The sequence below is a fragment of the Hippocampus bargibanti genome, linkage group LG16 (genome assembly GCF_051943395.1).
Source record: "Hippocampus bargibanti isolate YZ-2025 linkage group LG16, ASM5194339v1, whole genome shotgun sequence".
In the NCBI taxonomy this organism is placed as follows: domain Eukaryota; kingdom Metazoa; phylum Chordata; class Actinopteri; order Syngnathiformes; family Syngnathidae; genus Hippocampus; species Hippocampus bargibanti.
The window spans coordinates 11178575-11195568 of NC_142749.1; the positions used below are offsets into that span (position 1 = coordinate 11178575).

Genomic DNA, 16994 nt, shown 5'->3' on the forward strand with positions numbered 1-16994 from the left:
TTCCACTTTGTTGTAATATGTCGTGATGACAACAAAATCCTCAAATATGTCTTCTTAGCTTCAGGCAATACCATGATTTAGCTTGTGATATTCTGATCAAACAAGTTCATTCAGTGTTTCCATTTTCAATGACCGGCTTATACCTTCTTCATGCGGCCGCCGCAAGGCATTTGGATGAGCGTCTTTTCCATGACGACAATGTATACTTCAAATAACTTCATGCAGTATACAGTAAAAGGACTTTTCTGGTGATGCCCATTGGGTCACAGTTGACTCGGGAACTCTGTGCTTACACACACACACACACACACACACACACACACACACACACACACACACACACACACACACACACACACACACACACATGTTCAGTAATTACAAGTAGCTGTTGACATATCATGCACATCATTATCCATTGGACAGTGAGCTGACAAAATGCTGAAGCGCCAAAAGTCATTTTGGTTTCAATATGCCTTGCAGGGCTCACCGCACAATTCAGAATGGTCCTTGGATGACAATCTGTTGTACCATTTTTTTAATGTTTATACCCCTCCCCCTTTTATGTTGTATATTATTGTATACCTTTTTGAATATGCACAATTGAGTGATATCCAATATAAACTGCCCTGACAACAGTTTTGTCTGTTACTTGCAAATATACAGTCTCAATATAGTCTCAGTATAGAGCTGTTCATATTTTGTTGACATTATTAGTATACCATATTTTCTGGTGTAAGGCGCATCCAAAAGCCTTAATTTTCTTCAAAAGATGACCCTGCGCCTTATATGCAGGTGTGCCTTAGATGTCAAGTAATATTGAGCCACAACAGGTCTCGCAACAACTGTCAGTAGCCACCGACTCCATTTCCCACTGTAGAAGAAGTAGTGCGTAATCCCACCCTCCACTGAAGCACCTTAAACTGAGTATAATATTGTGTGCTGTACTTTCGAAACATTAAATGTAACTAGGGAATAAACAGGGAAATCTTTGAGGTGACTGAGGCGATGTGACGTTACCGCAAGATAATTGAGGAGATACCACAACAGGAAATCATTTCTAATGTGACCCCCCCCCCCCCTAAACCCAACCCCACCTTTCACCCACAAAAAAAGTCTGAAATAGGCGTCCGGTCTTTTTCTACGCTCCTGGGTTTTTATGAGTACTCTAATTGTGTTGCCTTACATATAACTGTAACAATTAGGCTGAGTTCTCAAATGCCCCAAATCTGAATTGACTGCTTGAGTGAAGGAGTGCAGAAACGAGAACAGCCTGTTCTGATCTTGAAATTTCAAGCTCTGCTATGGTCTTCAGAAAATACCAACAGTGTCGGAAATAAACCCAATTATTAAACACACATGCGGCATTGCGAGCCATGTAAATATTTCACATCTGCGCCTAATATTTTTTTTTTTTTTTTTTGCATGTGCACGGTTCTTAAATTTCACTCGCAAATGCATCAGACCTCATCCAAATAATTAATCCTCATATGTGAGACCATGTATATATAAATAATCATGACAAGGCAGCCAGCGTATTGCCAAATGACCAATCTAGCCATGCAGGTAGGGTGGCTGGTTTTATTTCTGAATGCTAGTGAGGCTAATGTTCTGTAAAATCCTCCTTGGCTGCTAATGGATCATATTTCTGGTACATCCACCGAATCTAAAGGTCACTGTGGTTGCTTGAATTTTAAAGGTTAGCATAATGTGTGTGTGTGTTTTTTTTTTTTTTTTTGCCATTTTGGGGCGATGCAATCGAAAATAGTTCTGGTGGATAGAAATCTCCATATGCAGAGCTTTGCTATAAATACACCCAATCACAATTTGGGTTCAAATGGTCGCCCCATGTGGCGCATAATGTAAATTTATCCACTGCGAGACTAATAAAGGTAAATTCAGTCCAATTCAATACAGCGGCCATTTTGCACGTCACATAAAATAACGGTCATACTTAATTCAGTCACTGCCATTCACAAATTTACTCGGGAATTGAAAGTATGACGTAGAACAGCATTCACAAATTAGTTCGCATTTTGTTTTATCTTTCTTGGGTGCCGATGAAGCGCTGCATAGACTTCTGGCAATGTTTTCCCTTCCACAAGGGGCAGCATTTCCCTTTTTTCCATGTTAGTGCTTTGTTCCAGCTTCAACTGTTGTTAAAGCGCTATATAAACCAATGTGTAGGTATTACATTGTATTTTGGACAGCCGCCCTCATTTCACACTCATATAACTCCAGACCCATATAATTTAGGAAATAACTTTGACCATATAATTTAGGAATTAACTTTTTTTCTGATGAAAGAAGAGACTCTAAGGTTTGGTCCGCTGCATTGAATGTTTATCTAGTCCTAAAACTCAATATTATGTGGGTCCTGAAATTCGAATGACAATGACAAAAACACTGGCAATGCATTGGACACATTTTTGTACATGTCTGGAAGTGAATGAGTTAATGGGAAGGCACTACAGAGAAACAACTTTTTAAAAATATTGCAGTTGCTATTCTCAGCATCAGGGTGGAGGATATTGGACAACATTTGCTTTCAAGTCTTGGCTGTTCGTGGCCATGGGCTCGGAAAATCCTACTGGACCTTCCGCATCCTGCCCACCACCTCTTCCAGCTACCCCAATCAGGCTACCGATCCATGCGCACCAAATCTAACAGACATTTAAACAGCTTCTACCCCATAGCCATTCACTCTGTAAAAAGTACACCAACTATAACTGTATAGTGCCTCTTTGCAATTTTGCACAACCCCTGTGGAACAGCAGCCCGTTATAATCATTGTTACTCCAACTATGTACTCACTTGAACCACCGTTACTGACCGATATAATCTCCAGCACAAGACACTTTGAGGCGCTCAAGGACATCTGCATAATTGCACACTTTTTACGACAAATGCGGCGACTGATCACTTTCAAATAGTTCACTTATTTTCTGCGCTATACCAGTGTTAGCGTATTTTATTATACCACTTATACATTTATCACTGCTTGATACCTTGCACATTGTTTCAGTTGTTCCTGAGAGGTACAAATCATTAAGAAATTAGATTAAATTAGATTAGATTATCCTTTATTCGTGTCCTCCATACTTATTTGTTATTTCTTTTTTATGGTGATACTAGTGCAGCGTGTTCTACCGAAGACAAATTCCTTGTGTGTGCTACACACTTGGCCAATAACGATGATTCTAACCGAGTGAAACATCAGTCGAAGTCATCACTTCGAGTTTCCAGGAAAGCTTTTCTTCCGCAGGATAACTTTTAGATGCTTCCAAATTCTATTGTCCAAACCTCACAGGAAGCGTATGCGCTGCTGTACCTTTCAAAAGAGATCCTTCCTTTCTTTATTTTTTTTGTATTTCCCTTTTTGGAAATCAGTCTTCATGCTGAATATTGTTCTCCTATTTAATCATAAGACAGAGCAATGATTTTACAAAAAAAATAAATCCAAGGTCAATGACACCAAGTTTTTTTTAACTCATTCACTGCCATTCACGAATTTATTTGGGAATCTAAAATATGACATAGAATGCCATTCCCAAATTTGTTCTGTTTTTTTTTTTATGCATGGCGACTGGCAATGTTTTTTTTTCCCGCAAGGGGCAGCATTTCCCTTGTTTCTATGTTAGCGCTTTGTTCCAGCATCAGATGTTGGTAAAGAGCTATATAAAGCAATATTACATGTATTTGCATTTCAAGCTCAAATAACTCCAGACCCATATAATGCAGAAATTAACTTTTTTTTCTGATGAAAGAAGAGATTCTAAGGTTTCCAATTCTGTATTGAATGTTTATGTAGTCGTAAAACTCAATATGATGTGGGTCCTGGAATTCAAGTGACAATGACAAAAACTCTGGCACTGGAGTGGACACATTTTTGCACATCTTCTGGCAGAGAATGAGTTAAAGGGAACATTCACCCCAAATTTTTGAAAGCAAGAATACTTTCAGACCTGTTCCGAAAGCAGAAGAAGAAAAAAAACGCACCCCGATTAATACTGCGTTTGTGAAAACAGAATTAAAGCAAGATAATGTCAATAGTAATGGAGACAGACTTGTTTACAAGATTTATCCCAATATGTCTTCCATGAATTTCTGCCATGGTATCGGCTGATTAAATATGTGTGTTAATGAGCATAGCTAATGCCTCTCTTGTGAGTGCGTAAACAGACAAAACAGTTGAAGCTTGTGTGAGGGCGAGCATGTGGCATTACGCAAGCACACTCAAACCTCTCTGCAGCTGTACGTAGGTGCGTGGCGTCCCGTCTTATTGGTAAATAGGTTTGTCCGCCATCGCCCGGAAAAAAAAAGAGAAAAAAACTCACAGTGTTCCCAGCGATGTTTTGAGAACAGTGTGGTTTTTGCAGGCCCTGGGGGGCTCCGGCTCGTCTCCGACTACGCTTACCTTTTTAATATGACATCTGCATGCACGGCACACGCTCGTTGCTCCTAATCAAATCTCTCGCATGGAGGGCCACACTGAACCACCATTGGCCACCCCAATCTGTGACTACTCCTAATCCCACCTCACCCACCACGCCCTCTTCCTCCAACCCCCTCACAAGCTCACACGCTTCCTCTTCTATTTGACACATTAGTCTCTTAAATGACTTGATCATATTACCACTTTATCTTTGGAGTGTATCATTTCCCCTCGTTGCAGTTGATGTAGTTGTCAAACTGATTTTATACAGTTAAAAATCAGTGGCGGACCGTCAAGGCCTGCAAAGCCTTCTCTGCTGGCCCAAAATGTCTGAATCACGGACTGATGTTAATGAAGTTTTGTTCATGAATTCTTATTAAATGATTCCAAATTGTCTTTAAGCTTCCTTTCATTAATTTTCCACTGTTGTGCTGCTTGCAGACGTATGTTTTCGTATTTCAGCATTTAACCAATCATATTCAGCCATCATTTCTTACCATGGTCAGAAATCTACCTGGTCTCCTTCACAATCAGTTCTGCAGGCCTTGTCGCATCAAATAAGTGTCGATGAAACTGTTGCTTTAAACAATCAGAGTTCGAGTTGGCAACCCAAGGCATACTGGAAGGTGCTGGAAACGTCAGAATTTTCACAAACAATGATTGACTCGTCACTAGACAATCATAGTATCACTAGCTTCTAGGTTATATGAGCATACTGGCCAGAGCTAGCACTGTATCAGTCACGAGCTGCATCAGTAAATACATTTTTGTTTTGATTTAATAGCAGTTTTGTCAAACCAAAATGGCGTAAGGAGGAAAATAAATTGATTTGGTTGAAGATTTACCGTTAAAGTCATTTTCAAGACGGACTTTTCAAGAATAGATGGACATCATTGAGGTTGGACAGGTCCGAAGCTAGCCAGAATAACAAATATTTCATCATCAAGAAGGTTGGTCACTTATTTCCTTGCTAATGGTACCCTCTAGTGGACTTGCAGTAAATCACACCACACTTTTTTCACTCTGGATTGATTCAGATGTAGCACCACTGAAGGCCCAGTGATGAAATCCACGTCCCGCCACTGTTAAAAATACAACTCGCACATTTGAAACGCCAATTTTTCCGTTCAACTCCTGGACTGAGTTGAACAGCAAGAAATGTATTTCCATGAAATGATATATTTATCCTCGTAAATTTGCATTGCTCATTATTCTTTAGTGACAACATTGTAAAATTTTCATTGATACACTTTTTTCAGCACACAGAGTAACGCAAAACACGGTTTTTTTTTTTTGCTAGCATTTTTATTAACGTTGGCATTACCAGACCGCGGATGGCTGTATCTTTCATCTATGTGTAGCATTTACTGTAAGGATTAGATGACACGAAGCCTCCAGAGTCTCACTTCACTTTTACCACATGCCACATTGCAGTTGCGGGGAGGTTAAGACATTTCTCTACACGGATACAAGAGATTGATGTTCTGTGGGCAGTTTAATTGCATCCATCCGCTAGGTTGTGTTTTACCACAAGTGTCAGGTTTTATTTGGGCACTTGTATGAGAAACGCAGTATAATGTGGGCATTGGTAGAGGTATGTGTTGTCAGCCTGAAGGCTGTTTGAAGTATTTTATGACATGTTCCTTGGGTGCAGGGACTTTCAGTTAAGCTACAGTTGAATCTGCGGCTTTTAGCTACTAATCTGTGACCGGACTCAGTCAGTGGTTCTGAATGGCAAGATATGGGTTGACATAGATGCAGAGTTTATATAGAATTGGACCTGGGTTCTTCAACAGATCTTCACTTTGCTGATGTGGAGTATGTGCTCGAGCCACAGTTGGTGAAGTTCCCAATAAACTTTTGGACTCAATGATTTATGTTTGCACTTGCCAGGTGTGTGATTGCATTACGGACAGTTTAATATTTTTTTATTGTTTGGCGAGGGTGAGGATTAGTTACTGGTTTTGTTGGCCTCACAATGCACAATTCCAGGATTTGATTTTTCTGTGTACTTAAAAAATCAGATTTTTTTGGGACTGGACCTCAACCAAACATAACATGAGAATTACATCCATATCAAATGCTATTCACATGTTAAGGTTTTGTTTTTGTTTCGAAGAGACGAATAGAGCCTATTCCAATCACACCTCATAACGCTTCTTGCATGCAAAATGCTGCTTCCGTAACCTTATTCTGAGTGCGCACAACTTCTTTCGATTCCCTCCCCACACAACAATCTCCAGACTTGAGCAAACCTTTGACGAACACGCTTTGTTTAAGGACTCACGCTTCAATCATTCCGCGCAAAAATTCTCAGGGGTGAGTGTGCGTGTTTCGCAGTGGGCGACCAGGAGCGCGGACACGTTTTGACAGATTCCTCAGTAGAGTTTACAGCTGGGGGCGGAAAGGGGCGTTCACCAGTAAGTGTCAAACTCATTGCTCACGTCAAGTCACCATAGCGACATCGAGACTAACCAGTTGTTCTTTGCTACAAAATAAAAGAAAATATACTCATGTTTGGAGTGAGATAGAACGACACGTGGCGTTTATTAAGACCTTTCGCTTTTCTTCCTTCACATAGCCGAAAAGTCGATTTATGTACTATTTTAAACACAGCGACGACCTGGGGCGACGCCGCTTAGGTTGACTTTATTTTTTCACATGATCTGACATGGCATGACCGGAAGTGCTTTTTTTGTGTTTCGATTTGACGTTTCCGACTGTCCGCCCTGCCTACCCGGAGTTCGCGGCAGAATGCAGCCGCTCTCCTCCGCCGCTCTTATATAACTTTAACGTGCATGTCGAGTGTCGAGCTTGAAGGCCACTTGATGCGGGTCGTCACTTTTATACTTTTAGAGGAACTGTTGGACCCGCCTTTGGATTTCTTTACCGTCCACCCCCTGCTTCTCCGAGAAAAGTCGAGCGAGGTATTTCTGGCTTCGGATCGCCTCGACCTTGTTTACTTTAGTTACCAAATAGTTGCTGCCAAACGGGGAATATTTGCTCGAGATTTAAGGAGGTGTGTTTTCTTTTTCATAATTATTTTTGCTGTGTCACCTGCGTGGAATGTCTTTTATTCCACGGCTCCCCTGTGTCGACTTTGCGTCACTCCTCGTTGTCTCTCATTGAGTTTTGACAGGACATGACCTAAAACGGAGGTCTGCATCCCTCTCCAAACCAGCAGGTAAGCGCCACTCTTTGGGCTGCAACTCCGCATCTGATCAGCTTTTAAAGTAAAAAAATAACTACAGTAAATACAAATCGTTTCACCTTGCAATGTTGCCTTTGATTAAAAGCAATAGTGGGATTTGTGCAGTGGAGCCAATAAGCCAACAGGTTGCACCAATGTTGCACAGCAATGCAATGTAACGTAAGCGTGGAAAACCCACCAGTTCCTATTTAAACATTCCCATCTGTTACGTACTTCTGCAAAATGCATTGCAACATAGGGGGTAAAAGTAAATCAGCCATTTATTTACAAGCTGAAAAAAAACGTGTCCAGACTGAAGGGTCGCATGCCCCCAAGCAAATCTGTAGAAGCTTATGCATGCTTTTAGCTCCAGTACTGATTACTATAATGGGCTTCTGACAGGTCTCTTTCAAAAAGACCATCAAACACCTGCAGCTAAATCAAAATGCTGCATCTGAGGTTTTGATCAAAACAAAAAGATTAAACATATTACTCCAGTACTAATGGCTTTACACTAGCTCCCAGTCCGCTGTGGAATAGATTTTAAAATTATCCCATTAGTCGATAAATCACTGAATGATTTGGGTGCGGAATACACCATTGAAATACGAATTGAATATAAACACAGTGTAACTCTCAGATCTGCAGACTTCAGTCATTTGGGAGCATGAGTTTCAAAGTAAATATGGTGAATTATTTTAAAATCCAGATGAAAATGTGCTTTTCCATTTCCATACTTTTTTGGATTGTTTTTAGGAATGTCTTTTAAGTGTTTCAAATGAGTTTCACAGTGCTTTTAAATACCTTGATATATTTTGTTCACTTCAAGCTTGGTACATTTTGCTCTGCCTTTGATTTTTGACAGCTGTTTCTTTGTGACTGACTGCTATTAGGTGTTGTGCTTTTGGAAAGGTGGAAGCACTTGGCCAGTGGTCTAAACTTCTGTTGACTCTGCTAAGACTCAATATGAAGCCCACTTAATCATACTCATACATCAGTTTTGTATCATTGTATCCTCTTTAAGGCCCCAACTGACTTCTGGTGAGAGGGAGGATATGCCCTGGACTGGTTAGCAGTCAATCACGTGGCCCATGGGGAAAAAACAAAACAAAAATACACCGTTGGACAATATATAGTCTTAAATTAACCTAACAAACATGTTTTGAGAAACTGAGGAAGATTAAAATCGACAACCTCAGGCTGTGTGGCAGACATGCAAACCGCCAGACACCACCGAATGCGATCGCTTGATCCATTTTCCACATCATTTTTCCTCCTTAGGTTTGGATCAGCTCGAGCTACATGACAGTGTAGTTGAAATATTAGGAAAAAACAGCATTGTTGTTTTTTATATGTCTGTGAGTGACGATTTTGACCCAAGGATCATTATCGGGCTCCTGCAGAGCTTACTACTGAGCTAATCATTTTAATCGGGTTTGGTACAGTGGGGATAGATAGAAAACATGGAGGAAATTGGCCCCTGAGGAAACTGAGTTTGAGACACCTTTAGTTGATCATGCAACCCCCCCTGCCGTGAGCATCTAACCCAGATGCTAAATATATAATAACAACCAGAAGTTTATAGTCAGAGCAAAAATAAAAATAATGCCACATACCTTTAAGGCATCCAAGTGCAGTGAAATAGAAAGATTTATTAGGCTACATTTCAATACGACGACTAACCTGGCCACCAAACTGAAAAGCACAAAAAGTCACTAAATTGAATATGACTGTACTGTATAGGTATCAGTTCTCAAACATAAAGGGTAAAAACTCATCACAAAAATAAATGCTCATACTCAATATTTGTTCTTCATTACTTCCCACCACTATTGGTTGTGAGAAAAGTCTGTTTCGCCCCTCTTGGCAAAAATTTAACATCAACAATCACAAGTTGTGGCAGTATAAAAGGAAGTGCAGATAAACCGCTTCTTTTCACACATGGCACACCTCCAAATTGCAACTAAGTTGATCCAACTAGCCTTTGAGTGTGTCCGTATTATTTATGCCATCACACTGACAGACAGCGACCACCTGTTAGCAATCCATACTGTATTGTAATGGTGTGTCAATGACAGCAATGTTTCCTTACTTTTCCCAAGCCAATGAACCGATTTTAAATGTCAGTCTTTTCTGTTTACTTCTCCAAATGTAAAGTTATAGAATAAATAAAAAGGTAACAATAACGTCCTACTATAACAGCCTGGGAATGGAAGTTTGCGACAAGCTACGAGTGTTAGCATGTCTACTATAGACTCATTCTCGTGACCAACAACCTGCTAACTTACACGCCAGCATGGATAAATTTAGTTTGTTTCTGCACTGAAGTAACCCATAGCTGAGATGTATCGACCACGCAAATTCAATTGTAAAATAAAAAAAGGGGAAAAAATTATATGTAACATTAATGCATTACTGTAATGCTCTCTTGAAATGAACGTCTGTGACTAGCTAGCTAGACTAGCCCTGTTGTTCCTTCCCAAAACTAACAACTCAGAATTATAAGTACTTTTCTCATTTTATTTAGAATAAAATCTTTATTTTATTTAAAAGTTCTTTCAATAGAAAGGGTTAATTGTCTTTATCTTTCACAACAATGCATTTTCGAGATCTAATTGCAATGCGTGAAATAGCGTGAAACCACAGTAGTTTTACTCATGCGTATGAAATGGTCAAAATGTGACACCAGCCCATGCCTACTGCCACCTAACTATTTAACCCCTGTGATTGTGGTTTCACAAGTTCATTTCAATGTAAACTTTTCCTGCCAGCGGAGACCGCCGCCGTGTTCAAAGGCCCAGGAGGCCCCCCTCGCCTGTGTGGATTTAACACATGTTAATGCCGAACACGTGGTCAGTCTGTCCGCGACAACAAAACATAAGTTCATGCATAGGGGTAGGAGTGCGAGGGAGGAGCGTTCCCTTTAAAAGCATAACATTAGCAGATGGTTAGTTACCTAGTGTATGTTCTGCCAGCCAAAGTCATCTCATTTTCTGCCCGTCATTATTTATTGTATTGTTTTTAAATCAGGTCAGATTGTTGTGAAGCTGCCATGTTGTTCCAGCGTGGGTGTAAGGGCAGGAAATGGCCTCTTTGATGCTATTGACTGTTCGTCAATACAAGGCTCATTTGAAGTAGGAGTTCTTGCGTGCGCAGTTCTCCTTTGACCAAGTCTTCCATCGACTAAAATAGATTTTACATTTTAGATCATTATATGAATTGTCAGAACAGCATGGTGGTCTACTCGTTTTCATGTCTGTCTCACTAGTGTGGTTTGGGGTTTGAATCTTCGTGAATGCCTTCTCTGGTTTCCGACCACATACCGAAGACTGGATGTTGTCTATAGATGCCCTGCTCAATGCTGTTAATCAGTATTGGGGTTTTAAATGTGAACAAGTGCTTTATAGAGTGGATGGATGGAAAAATGGACATTTTTATATGTTACCAGTACCACTTTTCAAATAGGGAACCATTTTGAAGAGTTTCTAAATGGTATATAAATTGGTTCTTAATTGATTTTTCACTGCTTTGTAAAGGCAACAGAGATTCCGCCATCCTGTCTTCTGATTTCAGACTAAAATAGCAGTGACTGTACCTTATATGTATATCATACATAACATTGCAACATCATTCAATCTATTAAATACAGTAAAGTCTCGTTATATCGATATTCAAGGGAGTCCGAAAAAATATCGATATAACCGGGACTATCGATATATCCGACCCTGTTTGCATGTAATTTTCTCCGTGCGTGCATAGAAATAGTATCGATATAACCGGGACTATCGATATATCCGATATCGATATAACGAGACTTTACTGTATTTGGAAACTATTTATGAAGCCTTGACAAATAAGGAGGTATAGTTACAATAGTTGCATTTCAGTCAGTTAGCGTTCTTGTTTTCATAATTCTGTTCTTGTTTTATTAAACATACAATGTTATAAAGGCCATTTTCAACCATGTGTCTCTATTAACATTTTTCATCATATTATCAGTACCGCAATTAATTGGATCCAATAAATGTTGATTGTCTTGTCTCTTTGTCTCTCTCTCTCTCTCTGTCTGTCTGCTGGGAATTATGACCTCCATTGCTGTGTCAAGATAACAAAATGGATCAGGGCATCTTGAAGCGCAACTGTAATCGAGACGACTCCCTGACATTCATAGAGTTGGGAACCGGAGAATGCAAAGAGGCAGTTGACGCCACTGGTTCCCTGCTTTGCGGGCTCCACCCAATTTCCCCAAATGGGGGAGGGACCAAAGACCAGTTGGAGCCCGGAAGCCTCCTCGACTCCCACCAGCAGCGTCAGGCCCTGTTTGAAGGGTCGGGCACAAATGGTCAGAAAATGATCAGAATAGAGAAACGGCAGCAGGATGTCGGTGTGTTTAACTTGGAAGATGATTTGGCGCTGCTGAGCCAAAATATTGCCGATCTGGACAACATGTCCACGTCTGTCATCAGCACCTCCGTCCTGGGAAACCTTCCTCTTCCTGACCTTTTCCCCCAGCATATCAAACAGGAAGGAGACTTCTGCCTGGATAAAGAATTGGGATCGTACGGAGGACTCCCCTCCGCAACTTCCTGCGATTTGACAGGCGACACCCGCCTGATCGAAGACAGTGAGCTTTGGAAAGACCTGGACCTTCCGGGATCCCTGCCAGAGATCAGCGATTTTGAGTTGGATTCCGAAGTGGCTCACCTAGATAATATCCTGCATGATGACAGCAGACCTATCGGAGTCTTGCCAAAAGCCATGCTCATGGGCGATGGCGGGAACTGTTATGCTAATGGCACCAGCCAGCAGCATCATGACATGCTCCACCCTCCTCACCAGCAACATCACCTTCTTCAGCACCAAGTTCACCCCCAGCATCAGCAGCCCACATCCCTTCTGTCCAGCGTCATCATCAAGGAAGAGAACTCTGACCATCCTTTCGCCCACATCCGTACACCCGGCATGGTCAAGCAGGAGAAGCAGGAGCCTGTGTTCTGCCAGGCACAGTGTCTCCAGGGTGGAGTAGGTTCGGTTCATTTAGGAACCCCGATGTCCTCGTCCATGAGCGTGGATGCGGCTGGCTACCACTGCAGAACCAACGCGCCCTCCACTATGGGTCAACAACTCCGAAAGCCCTTTGGCATGCACTCAAACCTGATGTCGTTGGGGGAAAACTGGATGCGCGGGAACGGTTATGGCGAGTCCACCGCGATTCAAAGGACTAACGATGGCCTCCCCAACACGCCAATTTTGACTTCATACCCACTCAGCTTTGGGTAAGTGAAATTTTGTTTACTTTTACTTTGTTCATGCCTGATTAGTTTGTCAATTTCTTTAATTGTTGAGATTCACTGATGACGTGATTTATTCCAATTGTCTGTTGACTAACATTTTAAATTTTTCTGAAACGCAAAATAAGAACATGATTGGGTTCTCATATCTGGAGACAAATCGGATACCATTTGACAAATACTCTTTTAAATGTGGTCTTCTGGATAAATTTTATATCACTAATTTTTAAAAATAGACCAGGTTTAGGATATACAGGTCTAAAAATCAGAGTCTGAATCACATTTGGTTATGCATCCTGCATCTAAATCGATTAAATATGTCACTTTGCCGAAAACTCAAACCACTCTTCTCATGTTCCTAAAAGAGCTTTCTATCTCAGCACTTGATTCCCCCACAGGAAAGCGTGAGTGCGCATTTGAGAAAGCGAAAGCGGTACAGTCCTTTGACCGCTTTGAAGCTTTGGCCTCTTCCGCCTTGAATCTTAGCACAGTCACGCTTGTTTCAACACATGCCGCTCAGCTTCCCGTGCTACTTTTGTTGTTGTTTTTACCCTTGGACATGTTGACACAGTGTGGCAAGCATTTCGACCCTCTCCTTAGTTCTCCTTATCCTCATTCTTGGATTGAAGTCAGAAGCCACTAAATCGTGATTAAAAAAACATGACAAATTATTTGGTATGAATTTAGAATTAGAAATTGATGCATTGGCCAGCCTGTGTAATTTGTTGCTGTTTCTTAAAGGACAACCAACGTCTTCGGACAAGTTGTGTCCATAATTTGTAAAATGGCTTCAAATGACTTCTACTGAGCGTATTTTACAAAGATTCAACCGCATATAGCTATATTGTACGTTTTAAGACTCGCGCTGAATATTCCGGAAGTCTTGTTTTTGAGTTGGTGACGAGTCCTCACCCTACGTCACTGAAGGAACGCCCCTCAGCGAGAAAGGACATACCTTGCATCACCTCAATGCATTTTGCAATACTTTGCTTGGTCTTAAAACTTCGTGTTGATTCGTATTGATGCCGAAATTAGAAGGAAAATACATAAATAACGCAATGGTGAATCCTTGTGTGTGGCACCGAGCATCTATTTGATATTCAGTGACAAAAATTGTAAGGAATTAATCAGCCTGTTTCCATGGAGGTTTCCACGGAGCTTTGTCGCCCTCTTCTGCCTCTTTTCGGTGCTACATTCCCCCCCCCCCCACCCAGATGACACACTTCGGTGCTACATTTCCCCCCTCAAAATGACACAGAATAAATTGATTGCAAACATGTATGTTTTCCTCTTCCGAACTATTTGAATCATATTCATAACCGGATGAGTAACAAGAAAGCATATTCTCCGAATCTGAAGCCATTGTTTTGATTCTCGAGCAAGGCAAAGACGTCTTGCCGTGACACCACGAACATGGGGGCGGAACCTTCTGAAACTGGCCACTTCCGGTTTCAAATTGAAGTACTTTTTAGACACTTTAAGTGATTTTTTATTGGTGTTTTGCATTTGACTACAAATATCAGCCTGTGTGTTTTGGGTATTTTAGATGCTATAAAACGTTTTTCTGATGTCAGTTAGGAAACAAAAAAGTGACGTCGGTTGTCCTTTAAAGGTAACAATGCATTACCATAATTTCAGCATTTAGTGTTTTTGCTGTTAACAGATTAGTAGTATTCACATCATTCCCCGTTATTCGAGCAAATAAGTTGTGGTTTGTAACCGTGTGTAGCCTTATTAATGTGTCATCGGCTGCCTTTGCCGTCACGTCACCGGTCACAAATATACACGTCAAAATATACGTGTATATTTGTCAATGTATGGATGTACTATTAGGTTATTAGAAGGGTTTCAGCTAGGATGAAAGGAAAGATGTATATATTGGTGGTAAGACCAGCCATGATATTTGGCCAGTGCCACTGAAGAAAAGACAGGAAGCAGATCTGGAGATAGCAGAGATGAATATATTGAGGTTTTATTTGGGAGTGACCAGGTTGGATCGGATCAGGAATGAATATATCATAGGGATAACTCACATTAGAGGCTTTGGAGAGAAAGTCAGAGAGGCCAGACTGAGAAGGTTTGGGCATGTCCAGAGGAGAGAGAGTTACTATATCGCAAGAGGGACGCTGAGCCTTGAACTGGCAGGCAGGAGACCAAGAGGAAGACCAAAGAGGAGGTTTATGGATGTTGTCAAAGAGGACATGAAGGTAGCTGGTGTGAGAGAAGAGGATGTGCAAAACCGGGTTAGATGGAGGACGCTGATTCACTGTAGGGACCCCTGAATGTAAAAGCCGAAAGGAAAAGAAGAAGAACACCCCTTTCTGAGATAAAAGCAAATGAATCATCACTTACCAATAAAAGACATTTCGCTCGAGACAAATCCTACTTTAAATGTATACTTTGAATATCTCGTCTTGTGAGTATTGGATTGGATTGGATTTGCCTTTATTAGTCTCGCAGTGGAGAAATTTACATTTCACAGCAGCAAAGTTATGAAAGAAATGAAAGTAGAAAAGCAAAACACAGGAGCTGCTGGAAAGGCAGCCACTCTCGCGGCGCCGTCTTGAAGTCAAAAGAACAAAAAAAAAACAAGTAACAAATAACATGACAACACAAAGACACAGAGAGACATTCATTCTTAAGCACTAGTATTCACCATGGCAACATAATTCTGCCACACAACAACATCCTATGTGTCAGTCTGAAACAACTCCGCCTACTGCAGAGGTAGAAGTTGCGCCGCTTCCACTTCTACGGTGGTTATATCGGACTCAACGTTCATTTATCAACACAGACCTAGAGAGCCCTCTTGTAATTTGATGTGAAAAGGATATCGTAATGTGTTAATTTTATTACACAGTCGCACCTCTGGCCAAACTATACGCAAGAATTGTGACTTGCATATCGTCGAGAAAAACATATATATATTCACCTATGTTGTACTGTTCTTAACACTAAACTTGTCCTAGCATGTTTTTATGAGCGTCATTTTGGCTATGCTAAAGTAGAAAATGCTCTATACCAAATTCTTGATGCATGAATTCAGTAAGTGGGCCACAGACTGAATAAATCATATGTCTCAATAAAGACTGGAAGCTCATCATATTCTCATCAAGTTTTGGGTTGCTGTCAATATAAAGCTGCCTTGCAGGGGTTTCCTTTAACTTTTGATTCAACATTGACAGAAGCGCGTCATCTTTCAAAGACCTTGTTCCGGTGTTTGCTGTTTTACTTCATTCTTCCATGAAGTATTGAATTCTGTATTTGCTCGAGTGTCTCCCAGTTTGATGTTTTTTTGCCAACCAAAGTGCTGGCTTTCTATTTAGTGTTTTCCTTTTTGAGTTTGATTTCAAACTGAAGCCATATTCAACTGTATTTCAAGCAGTGGCTGTGCTCCAAATTATTGTTTGGAAAGCTGGATTATCAACTCATTTTAAAATGTAGCTTTCTTGTGAGCTAGCTACTTAGCTTATTACAAGCAAGATTAGCTACATAAGAGCAAGACATATATAAGGATGGGTGGATGGATTGATGGCTAGATAAGCATAAAGTTTTTTTTGGATGTGCTGATTAGCATTAGTTAACAGTATTACAGTGAAGAGCCGCAACGTTGAGTCTATTTGAATTTCATTTATAATGAAAACAACCACATCAACAGTCGCCTAGATGAATTGAAGTGCAGTCGTTCATATTTGAATTCCAGTTGTAACAAAAGCAAGTAGATCTGCAGTCGTCTAGATGAATTAGAGCACAGTCGTTCATATTTGAATTCCAGTTGTCGCAAAAACAACCAAGTCAGCAGTCGCTTAGATGAATTAAAGTGCATAGTCATTCAGGATCTACGATTTTTTTTGGACGCCAACATGTGATTGCTCCACAATGTATATTTTCCATTGAAATGGGTGACTTAATTTGGAACAGTCTGCGACTAATAATTTCATTGGAAACAGGAGATTCAAATTTGCTGAATGCCACTGCCGCTAACTTTACATAAATAGAAATTTATAATTAATATTGATTGTGTAATGTGTTTGTCGAATTAAGTGTCCCAATGTAAAATGGTCTTTCACAACAAGAT

General features: G+C 40.6%; 1 protein-coding gene across 2 annotated transcripts in view; it reads left to right on the top strand.

The window, feature by feature from the left end:
• The first annotated feature begins 7172 nt into the window (after window positions 1–7172).
• LOC148886459 (glucocorticoid receptor-like) overlaps window positions 7173–16994 on the top strand; it is a 48950-nt gene continuing 39128 nt past the window's right edge. For both annotated transcript variants that reach the window (XM_089016310.1, XM_089016311.1), the window contains exons 1-2: window positions 7173–7619; window positions 11731–12901. In XM_089016310.1, coding sequence (XP_088872436.1) covers window positions 11739–12901 — 1163 coding nt within the window. In that variant the 5' untranslated portion in view covers window positions 7173–7619; window positions 11731–11738. The remainder of the gene's footprint in view (window positions 7620–11730; window positions 12902–16994) is intronic.